The sequence below is a fragment of the Amaranthus tricolor genome, chromosome 5 (genome assembly GCF_026212465.1).
Source record: "Amaranthus tricolor cultivar Red isolate AtriRed21 chromosome 5, ASM2621246v1, whole genome shotgun sequence".
In the NCBI taxonomy this organism is placed as follows: domain Eukaryota; kingdom Viridiplantae; phylum Streptophyta; class Magnoliopsida; order Caryophyllales; family Amaranthaceae; genus Amaranthus; species Amaranthus tricolor.
Genome location: NC_080051.1, coordinates 8,467,796 through 8,480,134, shown reverse-complemented (window position 1 = coordinate 8,480,134; position 12,339 = coordinate 8,467,796). Strand labels below are relative to the sequence as shown.

General features: G+C 33.3%; 2 protein-coding genes across 2 annotated transcripts; one reads left to right on the top strand and one right to left on the bottom strand.

Annotated features, from left to right (window-relative positions):
* Positions 1-927: 927 nt before the first annotated feature.
* On the top strand, positions 928-8,032 carry LOC130812728 (transcription factor E2FB). The gene is made up of 14 exons (XM_057678301.1): positions 928-1,482; positions 3,160-3,349; positions 3,565-3,621; positions 3,733-3,818; positions 3,903-3,991; positions 4,117-4,171; positions 4,330-4,382; positions 4,463-4,513; positions 4,608-4,656; positions 4,784-4,849; positions 4,943-5,019; positions 6,921-7,137; positions 7,356-7,422; positions 7,583-8,032. The coding sequence occupies exons 1-14, from the start codon at positions 1,273-1,275 to the stop codon at positions 7,684-7,686; spliced, it is 1,371 nt and encodes a 456-aa protein (XP_057534284.1). The 5' UTR covers positions 928-1,272; the 3' UTR covers positions 7,687-8,032.
* Positions 8,033-8,786: 754 nt separating this feature from the next.
* On the bottom strand, positions 8,787-11,236 carry LOC130813374 (uncharacterized). The gene is made up of 6 exons (XM_057679208.1): positions 10,883-11,236; positions 10,562-10,801; positions 10,041-10,312; positions 9,945-9,948; positions 9,511-9,828; positions 8,787-9,374 (listed from the first exon to the last, which is right to left on the bottom strand). Exons 1-6 carry the CDS (start codon positions 11,234-11,236, stop codon positions 8,787-8,789), a joined length of 1,776 nt encoding a protein of 591 aa, XP_057535191.1.
* Between the last annotated feature and the right edge of the window lie 1,103 nt (positions 11,237-12,339).

Here is a 12,339-nt window from a genome sequence, read left to right as displayed (position 1 = left end):
AGGTTGTTCTAGAATCACCTTGGGATCCATTGATCCTTGAAAAGGTGCACAATACCTATTAAAATATTTATTTTTTTGATTCTTAATCTTTGTGTTATTATTATTATTATCTAAAGAGCTATCTTAGACATAAAAGTATTATTTAAGTTGATGCAATTTAATTTTTAGAAATATAAATAAACAGGTAATGGACTACCTCTGTTCCAAATAACATGCAATATTCTTTTTTACACGGTTTTTTGAAATATCTTGACTTCCACTTGACAAAAAATATATGAAACTAATATATTTTAAAACTAGACTTTAAAACGAATCAAACAAGATCACATATGACTATAATATTTCTTATGCATAAATAAATATTATATAAAAAAATTATTGATAAATCTAAGTTCTACTACTGAAACAAAACACTATTGATGTCATCACCTATTAAGATTACTTAAATGTCACTTTCTCAATAAACATTTTCCTTCTAAAACTCAATGACGATGTCGTTGTTATTATGACTAATGTTTATATCTTTGACTTTTTTACTTTCAAATTATGACTATAATATTAAACATATTGATTGATTTTTACTTTCTAGGTTAAATCATTTAATGTATTTAAAAATCATATATTTTATTTTACTTTTTTAATTATTTATAAAATTATTATAATGTTATTTATTAAATGAGTAAGGATATTTTAAGATGATTAAAACATTAAACCATAAATTTTTAATTTTTTTACTTATACAAATATATCAGAAACTTTAATAAAACCGTGCTGTCGTATGGGCATTATGTAATAGTATTACTAATGCAAATATTACAAATCATTTGAAACAAATGAATATAGTGACCTACTCATTAAACAAGAAAAGGAAAAAAAAAAGAAATAAATAAAGAAAAAGGAAAGGTTAATCGTGTAGTTGGGAATTCCCTCCACAATAAGATATGTGATATCCGAACCAAATTCCCTCCTTCCCTCGTTTTTTCCCCACTCTCTCTCTCTCTCTCTCTCTCTCTCTCTCTCTCTTTGTTGATGTAGTTCATCCTCCGCTTTTGCTACCACCACTGCTCACTTCCCACTGCCATCCACCGCCTCCTTCATCTCTTGGTTTCCAGATCTCGGATCTTCTCCTCACTGATTTCTTGTTCACTTTCCTTAATTTCATAATTTTCTTTCATATATTCTCATAATTCCTTATTTTCCTAATCAAACGTAACTATAAAACCCTCTTTAATTAGCTTTTCAACCTTGGATCGGATTTAATCTTAGATAGGTATGTCAACTCCTAAAACTACGATTCCTCAATCACAGCAGCAGCAGCAGCAGCATCCACCAAAAAGGCAGCTTCCTTTTTCATCAATGCGACCACCGTTTGTTCCACCGCCTGGGGATTATCACCGTTTCTCCGACAATCTTCGTTCTTTTCCTCCTCCAGCACCTCCTCCTCCTTCTGACCACACCGAAGCTATTCTCGTTAAAACCCCTGTTAGTTTCCCTTCCTTTTGTATTTTAATTTTTTTAATTTTATTTTTCCCTCGTTTTTTTCCTTGCTTCAACTGGGTTTCTAATTGTCTTTTTTTAATTTTTCTTTCCAGTAACAATTGGTTTAGGAATTATGATCTTGCTTCTTTTTGTCTTTTGATTTATTTCTTTTTGTCAGTCTTGATTCAACATTACATGCTTAGGGTTTTGCTTTTTCTCAATTAAGTTACTTCTGTTCTGTCTCAATTATCAATTCCCATCCCCCAATTAGCAATGCTCGTAGACCTGATCATTTTCAGTTCCAACTGGGGCTGTTGTGTTAAACATTATAAGTTCTTCCGGAGTTTGATGTCTATATTTCTATTTGCTGCTTGCCTATGTTAGTTATTGTCAAGGTATCACAAGTTAGCTAAGGAGTTTGATGTCTCTATTTGTCTGCGACAAAAATTCATTATCACATCTTGAAGTTTTAGCAGAAATATCACATCTGTGTACAAATACCTTCACAGTTTACATGTGTTTTCATTGTTATATTGTCAACTGACTAGTCGATATATTTGTTTTGGTTTGTCATCAAGTGAAGTTATCTACTTTTTAGGTATCTTATGTGCCAATATTTCAACTATGTTCTGTGACTCTTCACGTCTGGTGGACTGCCATCAACAAGTCCAGTTATTGGTCGATGTTGCAACCTTGATCGTAATTATGGCTGCTTTGCATTAACATTAAGTCATTCCGTCCTGAATTTTCTTATTTGTGGATTCAAGTTTACATGAATGAGATTATGATAGTATAGTGACAATGTGCGTTCATTTTTGGATATGGCTTTTGCTGCAGTTATTCACATATCTTTGCAAGCACCTTTTCTTTTACTAGTGATGCTGAAGGTTGACAAATGATCATCTTTCTGTATTTTAATCGTACCCTTTCTGTTATTCGTTGTTGTCAGTTTCATAGCATTTTCAAGTTTCTATTGATATAGGCAAATTACCATTCTGGTTCCGTAAAGTACAATTATGTCTCTTTGAACTCAGTTAAGTTGTAGATCAAGCTTAATTATTGTTGTAGTAGCAGTGCATCATCCCAGCATCTTGATGTTATAAAGTATAATCCTTATGAGTAGCCGAACAAGAAATCTGGCTGCTTGATCAAGCTTAATTATTAAACTATAGAATGTGATTCATTTTGTTGTCATCAAATTTTTATAGTGGTTATCGTATTGGTCAGAAAAGCTCTAGCCTATATTAGGTTAGATACTTTCATTCACATCCATGACCTACTGTGTTAACTGCTTGTTATTTTTCTCTTTTCTATTTTTTTAATTCTAAAGAAATCAGGAAGACATATGCAGCTCTAGCCTATATTAGGTGTAGGGCTTTGCACCACTACCCATTGGTGCCACTGTTTCAAATTTTTGGATATTGTTATTCAAAAATTACCAATAATATATTAATTTAATGATTAGTAAACCAATGATGCTACTTATTAATTTTTGAATTTACTAGGTAACTAGATAAGTATGCATCACTTTCCAACGTAACTTTTAAAGATAATTTTTGGGTTCTCAGATTTCTATTGCTATTTTGGAGTCAGCTCTTCATTGTTGGCTTTTCCCTGAGTAACATTGTTTTGTTTGTACTTATGCTAACCTTTGGTTTGTGAAATGTTTTTGGTTATCAGACAATGAAGCGTAAGAGTGATGTAGCAGAATTTGATGGCGAGTCTAGTGATTGGACAATCAGTCCAGGGTACACTGAAGTAGTTAACAGCCCTCTCCAGACACCTGTTTCCGGAAAGAATGGAAAGGGGAGAGGATCAAGGGTTACCAAGGCAAACAGAACCGGGCCTCAGACTCCCATGTCAAATGCTGGTCAGTGTTGTAACTTGAATCCTTTATATATGGCTGTCTCTAGTGAGATAAAAGCCTGATTTGAATACAGTGTCATGTTTTAATGTTAATTAATTATCTTCAAAAGAAGATGACTACTGAGGGTTTTTAAGACCTTTTGTATCATCATTACTTAAAAAAATTCTTGGATAATATTGATAGTATCCTTTATGGTAGTTAAAAACATCAAATTTCAGGTTCTCCAGGCAACAACCTCACTCCAGTTGGTTCTTGTCGCTATGATAGCTCCCTTGGTAATTTCTAGTTTTCTTCAAATTCAGTGGAGTTGATTATAGCTTAGTTTTGCTGCATATGATCTTTATATTGACTTGACTGATGATTCTATTTTGTTTTTGCTGTCATAGGACTTTTGACAAAGAAGTTTATTAATTTGATCAAACAGGCAGAAGATGGTATTCTTGATTTAAACAAAGCTGCTGATACTTTAGATGTGATTTTCTGTGACATTCTTTCTACCTGGTTTTTGCTTCTCGTCCTGAAGTGATTATGATTTTTCTTCTTTTTTGTGTTTCAGGTTCAAAAGCGACGTATTTATGATATTACCAATGTTCTTGAGGGTATTGGGCTCATAGAAAAGAAGCTGAAGAATAGGATACAATGGAAGTATGTATTACTTTGTGTGTGTGTGTGCGTGTGTGTGTATGAACTACATTTTCTTTGTTTTTTCCTTGCATTTATTTAATTTTTCACGTCTAGTCTTGTCTTAAAATATGTGAATAATTTATCAGGGGACTTGATGTCTCAAGGCCAGGTGATGTTGATGAGAGTGTTACTAGTCTCCAGGTATTCTAATTGACAACTTAAATGATTATGACTTCCTCTCTTCCATATAATTTTGCTCATACACTTGCAGCATTGTAGAACTGACTTTATGCTCTCAGTTCAACATGCTTCTTTTTTTCATCTGCCTTTGTTATATAACATAATTTTTACTCATTCAGGCAGATGTTGAAAACCTTTCAATGGAAGAATGCAGATTGGATAAACAAATAAGGTCAATTTCCCATGAACATGTTTAAGAAGTCTTGTTGCTTTGCCCGTTTTCGAGAACACTGAATCTTTAATTTATTGCAGAGAGATGCAAGAAAGATTGAGAGAAATTAGTGAAGATGAAAACAACCAGAAGTAATATTTCTTCCAGCTCATTTCTCGGCTTTTCATAATTTATTTAAAGTACAAGTATCTGAAACTTCTCGAGTTTGACTTGATCATCATTTAGGTGGCTGTTTGTTACCGAAGAAGACATAAAAGGCTTACCTTGTTTTCAGGTATGCTGTCTCCTACTATACTGCTTTGGATAATCCAATGGTCTCTGATAATTTATTCGGATTCTGCCTCATTTTCTATTCAATAACTTGCTACTTTTTGTGATATATAATTTGTGGCTAATGACAGAATGAAACTTTGATAGCCATCAAAGCTCCACATGGAACAACTTTAGAGGTTCCAGATCCAGACGAGGCAAGTGGAACAAGATCACCATATGTACTTTTCTTAAAGTAATGGCATCATCATCTTTTCTAAACTACCAGTTTCCTATGTTTAATGTATTAGGCTGTTAATTATCCTCAAAGACGATACAGAATAGTTCTTAGGAGCACAATGGGTCCAATTGATGTTTATCTTGTCAGGTATCTCTTCCTACATTGCTTATTTCTTGTGCTTCTGCCCCATATTAAGTGAACTATTTGTCTAGAATCTTTTTTTAAAAGGGTCAACACACAGTGCTCCTGAAATAAGCAGTAGTCCTTGTCAAAGGAAAATTTAATCAACTTTTATCAAAACTTTGAATTTTAATTCTAGAATCAATATTTTTGGTGTTTTCTTGTTTAAGAACTTCATATCCTGTATTTTGCCTTGCTGTTGGTTTGGAATTGTAATGTTTTGATCAACTTAAGAACATTATCTGTAGCTAGTGTAAAAAACCCGTGCAATGCATGGTTTTTTTTAGCATCGACATACATAAGCATATGATATTATATTCTCTAATTTACTCAATTTAACTATAAATTAATTGTATGATTTGGAAAAACTCTTATTTTTCAGTTCTTTTATTAAATTATATGATTTAGAAAAATAAATTGTCATGCACACAATCAATTATAGTCCTATTTGATTAACTTCTATATTTTGCAAAAATCTAAGAAATCGCCATATGTTGTTTTCCAATTCTTTTATTAAATTGTATGATTTGGCAAAACTCTAAGAAATTGCCATGGTTATTTTGCCGTTTTTTTTTAAATTGTATGATTTATGAAAATAAATTGTCATGCGCACAATCAAGTATAGTCCTATTAAATTAATAATTCTATATTTGGTAAAATTCTAAAAAATCGTCATGTGTTATTTTCCAGTTCTTTTATTAAATTGTATGATACTTCTATATTTGGAAAAACTCTAAGAAATTGTCATGTGTTATTTTCTAGTTCTTTAATTAAATGGTATGATTTGACAAAACTCTAAGAAATCGCCATGTGTTATTTTTCAGCTCTTTTATTAAACTGTATGATTTAGGAAAATAAATTGTCATGCACACAATCAATTATAGTCCTATTATATTAATACTTCTATATTTGGCAAAACTTTCAAAAATCGCCATGTGTTATTTTTTAGTTCTTTTATTAAATTGCATGATTAGATTAATACTTCTATATTTGGCAAAACTGTATGAAATCGACATGTGTTATTTTCCATTTCTTTAATTAAATTGTAAGATTTGACAAAACTCTTATTTTTCAGATCTTTTATTAAACTGTATGATTTAGAAAAATAAATTGTCATGCACATAATCAATTATAGTCCTATTAGATTAATACTTCTATATTTGGCAAAAACTCTAAGAAATCACTGTGTTATATTTCAATTGTTTTATTAAATTGTATGATTTGGTAAAACTTTAAGAAATCGCCATATATTATTTTGCAGATCTTTTATTACATTGTATGATTTAGGAAAATAAATTGCCATGCATACAATAAGTAGTCTTATTAAACTAATACTTCTATATTTAGCAAAACTCTATGAAATCGCCATGCATTATTTTTCAGTTCTTTTATTAAATTGTATGACGCTTCTATATTTGGCAAAACTCTAAGAAATTGCCATGCATTATTTTTTAGTTCTTTTATTAAATTGTATGATACGTCCATAATTGACAAAACTCTAAGAAATCGCGATGTGTTATTTTACAATTCTTTTATTAAATTGCGATTTGGCAATACTCTAAGAAATCGCTATGTGTTATTTTTAGTTCTTTTATTAAATTGTATGATTTAGGAAAATAATTTGTCATGCACACAATCAATAATAGTCCTATTAAATTAATACTTCTATATTTGACAAAACTATTGGAAATCGCCATTTGTTATTCTCCAGTTGTTCTATTAAATTGTATGATTTACTCGACTTTTAAAGTTAGCTCTAGGTTTTCCATCTTTCCCTTCCCCTACCCTGCATGGTCTTTGTTTTCTCTCCAGCTTTGGTGTTTATTAAATATCGTCATTCTCAAACTTATTCTCTATTCACATTCTAGTCAATTCGAAGAGAAGTTTGAGGAGATCAGCGGTGCTGAACCTCCGTCAAGTTTACCAAGCACCGCAAGTTATAATGAACAAACAACAGCCACGGCAGAGAATGAAAGCAGAGGCAATGAAATAGAAATGCAAGAACATGAGACCCAAAGATTATATCCAGATGCCAATTCACAGGACTTTGTGAGTGGAATCATGAAGATAGTGCCCGAAGTTGATGTAAGTTTGATTTTTGAGCTGATATTTTGCATGGGAAAATAAGTTCAAAATTCTTTATGCATCTTCTATACAGGATTTATTTTGGAAGCAGGTGTTTTCATGTATAAAATAATTCTAGATGTTTGACATTGGTTTGAATTCTTGACTTTTTTCCTTATTCAAAGCTGTTGATATCTTCAAAGCCATTATGTTAAAAAATTTATTTATGTTTTCTGCAGAGTGATGCGGATTACTGGTTGCTTTCTGATGGTGATGTTAGCATTACTGACATGTGGAGAACAGACTGTATCCTTTTTTAAATCTGTTGCTTCTGATTAATCATCAACTTTGTCATAAAATTTCCAAAGGTGAACTGGTTAAAACACTAAACAAAGAAATCATTTGGTCCACTCATTCTAAGACTTCTGAGTGTGATATGGCATCTGATTCCTTAATTCAATGATAGCTGGAGTTGAATGGAATGACTTAGGCACTATACATGAAGAGTATGGTGTGGAAAATGTAGGCAGCCTACAGCCTCAAAGCCCACAAGCAGCTGCACAGAAGTGACTCCAGTTAACACGCCAGGGAGTTAGTTGCCAGTGTCATTCGTGTTAGTCACTATTTCTTGAAGTGGACAGAGCTTCTGAGCTTTCTTGTGTTGGGCATCAAACTGCTTATAGGACGCTGCAACATTATGTGCATTATAGTCCTTTGCAGAAACGTGATAACTGCATCGTTCCTGATGCATTTGTACAGCCGTTCAGTAGAAATCACTAAAAAGCGAAGATATTTGGGTTAGTTTGTAGCTGTTGCTTGTATAATTATTCGTCTCTTGGTTTTGGTCAGAACAAGAGGAAGTTGCTCATCACATCAATTGTTGGCAGTAGATTATTAGTGCTTGAGAATTAAGGGTGGGAGGGAGGGATAAAAGTGAGATAGGCCAACACCTATTATGGTATGGTTTGTAAAAAGGTGTGTTCCTTTATAGACAGGGCAAAGTTTATGGTACTTGATATGGCTGTTAATACTTGTATCCACAATGGAAATACATTGTTGGCTGCGCATTACATGCTTTTCACTCCTATGCTACCTCTTATTCTAATTAAATGTCATATTTGACAATACATCCTTTTTTTTTAGAAAAAAGGGACTATAGGGAGAAAAAAGAAGTTAATTTAAATAGTTGGATCTCAAAGGAGTCAAAATAAAGAACAAAGTAAGCAAACAAAAAATAGGACATTTGATCTGAAATTTTAAAGAGAAAATGAAATATTTAGTTAGAATAGAATGTAAATATTAAGGGGGCGTTTGGTTCGCACAAGGGAATTGGAATGGAATGAGGAAAGGGAATGAAGGAGAAAGGAATGGATTCCCCTAATTTAGCCTAGTCGTTTGGTTGTGTTCAGGAAACGGAATGAACTGATGAATGATTCCCTTTTTCAAGTTAAGTAATCAAAATTTGAGTTTTTAAATTCTTTTATATTTTCTCCAAAAATAAGTAATTGTTATATGATAAACTTGAAAAACTTATTTTTTGAAAAAACATAACTCTAAATAATAACAACGTAGCTCGATTAATTACATATAATCACTTGTTTGTAGATCAAAATACATACGAAAAGTGTTCTAGTCCTTTCAAAATCATTCATGGAACCACAACATTAGATCTAAGCATTACTATTTCCTCCAAGAAGACTCTTAACATAAGCACTTTTCAAAGCGTCGGGACACTTTGAAAATATGAGGAGCTTGTTTGGTTGTGAGGTTAGAATGTTAGCAACTTCAAAAACTTGGTTAGGAGTTACACCTTCTAAATTAAAAGAGAGTAGTTCCTCTAACACTTTCTCAGTCTGTTCAACTATTTTTTGCTCACGATCATCAGTGCGAGCCATCACATTTGCCATAGTTGAAAGATGAACATTCATGTCTTTCATGAATGCTTGTAAGCTAGCCAACTCATTAGAACTACCTTCACCAGCATTTCCTCTCTTACTTCTTTTAGAAGTTTTTTCAGTCTTCATCCTTTTGGCAGGAGGAGAAGTAACAGTTTGAGTGGCATTACCACTAGCATCAATTCCCTCATCATCACTTGAATCAAGTGTAACTTGTGGAGGGGCAACATTTTGCAAATTTTTGATTGCTTCAACATAATCTTCAGCTGGTTTTCCAATAGCATAATCCTTGCCGTAAACATTCATGAGTTCATGAAAGTGCGGAAATGAAACTCCAAACAAGTTTTTGCAATTCGGATGATTCTGAACCAAACATTCAAATGTACAACATCATCAAACAATCTCAAACATAATTGAACCATACTGTTCATAGTAAACAATCTCAAATGTACAAAGGTTGGCATACCTTTCAAAACTCGTCATAAACAGCCCGATCTACAGAAATTATTTTTTTTTCATCATCCCAGACAAATCCACTTGTATTTAACATTTGAGAAATAGCCCTAAACTTGGCTACAAGTGTCTTAAGTCGAGAATCAATGTGTGGCAGAGCCTTCAAACCACAACCAGGAAGAGCCTTACCTATGAGCTCCTCTAAGCGAACCATGTAGCCGCTTCTAAATCCATTTTCACACCTCCAGTGAGGATCAACAGCTAACTCTGACAATGCTTCCACTAGAGCCTTATCTTCTTGGGCAGTCCAAAATCGTTTGTTTTTTCCCCTTCCACCTCCACTAGCACTACTTTCATCCATCCTCTATAACATTCAATACAAATAAACAAAATTGAACCATACTGATCATAGTAAATAAAATTGCATGTATATAAAAATGGAATGAACCAACAAATATTCAATACAAGAAATAAACATACAAGTCTGAAGTTCAAATACAAGAAATGGAGGTTTTAAATAAAAATGAATAACATCACAAAGTAAGTCTGCGTTGTCTAGCCCTCCAATCATTGAACATATATTGGGCCATTCTATTTCGAAAATTCGTCCATGGATCGGTTACAGCAACGGAGGTTATGTACTCCACATCATCTTCCTCATTATCATCACCATCATTATCATCACCATCATTATAATCACTATCATTTTCCTCAAACAAGTCCTCATCATCAAATTCTGCAAGCATGTATCTCTTTACCAAATTATGTAATAAAGCACAAGCAAGTACAATTCGACCATGTGTTTGTAAACTAAACCAAGAAGGACTTCTAAGAATCCCCCATCTTCCCTTGAGTAATCCAAAGCATCTCTCAATCACATTTCTAGCTTTTGCATGCCTTAAGTTGAAATATTCTTCGGCGGTTTGGGGTTGTCGGGGGCCATTATTTCATTCTCTAAGATGATAAAGATGCCCTCTATAGGGTGCAAGGAATCCTTCTCCATTAGTATATCCTCCATCACATAGATAATAACAATCTTGACAAATTAAAAAAAAAATTATTCTCTTACTAAGTTAATCTCAAATAAAATCTAGTACGTCAATCAAATTACCTTTTGGAACTTTCAACCCATTAGGCCTAGAAATAACATCTCGAAGAATCCGACCATCGTGTGCCGACCCCTCCCAACCAGGTAAGACATATATAAATTCCATCTCGGGTGAACATACTCCTAATACATTCATAGCAAGGGTACCTTTTCTAGTCCGATATTTGGATCGATCATCACAAGGAACATTCACTAGAATCATTGTACCATCAAGGGCACCTAATGAGTTCTACAAAACAAACAATATCACTTTAAATTATGTAATAGTCTCTCTATTTTATCTCAAATTAAAGTGTTGGTTTTTATTTACCTTGATATATTTCCATCTTTCATCGTTGCAATCCTCTTGTATTGGTGTTGGTTTCTTAAGAAGAATAGCATGTAACTTTAAGATTGCTAACAAACAAGCATGAAATTGTTTACTAATAGTTTCTCCACTTCTATAAAAATGTGCACCCATCATTCTATTTTTCTTATGGTGAGCTAATGTGTACAAGAAACCCGCAACCATCTCTTCCAAACATGTGTTTCTTGTTTCATTTAATCCACCAATATCTCTAACCATCTCTAAAAGTACACCAAATGTGTATCGATTTATACGAAGATAGTTCCTACACAAAGTGTCACTTTCTCTAATCATTCTATTCAAGTTGTGCAATCTCATTTTTCTCCTAGTTTTTTTATCAAGCTTAAGATAATGGGAATCGTAATAGTTTTTCTCATCGAGTACAACATCAAATGTAGCAATGCAACACAATTAATCATAGTAATTATGAACCGAATACAGTCCCAATTTCTCTTCCTTTTCAAAGAAGTACCAATGCTAGCCATTTTCTGTACAAATGAACATCAATAAGAACATCAAAGAAGTACCAAGTACCTTGTTTCCATGTATTCTTGAAAACCAAACAAACAACATACAAAAAAACCCAAATCCAAAAACAAACAGCATACATTATCAACAAACAGCATACATTAATCAGGATTATGTGAACTAATCATCATTATTAATCTAATTGAACAAAGATTCACCAAAACACCATAATCACCAGAACAATTAAATCAAGCAATTGTCACCATTTTCACTAAAATCTTTCAGGAAACAGAGAACATCAAAAATTAAACAACCCAGCAAGTAATTGAACAGAGATTGAATCATCAAAATTAAACAACCCAGGAAACAGAGAACTTCAAACTTCAAACTTTAATCACCAAAATCTTTCACGCCAACAACCCAACATTAAATCCCAAGAACACGAATCTGATTCAACAGAGAATCAACTAGATTGAACAGAAATTGAACAGAGATTGAACACAAATTCAAAATCAAAAAATGGCGGTACAACAAAGAATCAACAAGAACAATGGCGCAACAGCGAGTAATAGCAGCAGTGAAGGAAAGGGAGTGAAGAGAAAGGAGATTCAAATCAGCAAGTAACTTACATTTGACAATGGCGGCAGCAAAATCGAGCGTGAGAAAAATGGCGCAGTAGCAGGAGGAACGACGCGCAAGGAAGAGATGAGAACTTGAGGAAGATGAACGAGGCGCGACGAATGGAAGGAGATGGCAACGATGGCGGCAGCACGCTAGTAGGGTTTGGAGAGGAGAGCTTGCTGAATGAGGGAGGGAATGGAATGGCAAAGTGACGGGGGAGGTGGGGAATGAGCTTTACCTCATTTGGGTAAACCTAAAACGTAAAAGGGGGAAACGAAATTATTCAAAATGGGAACCAAACAACATCAAAGGGAATGGGGTATTTCCATTCC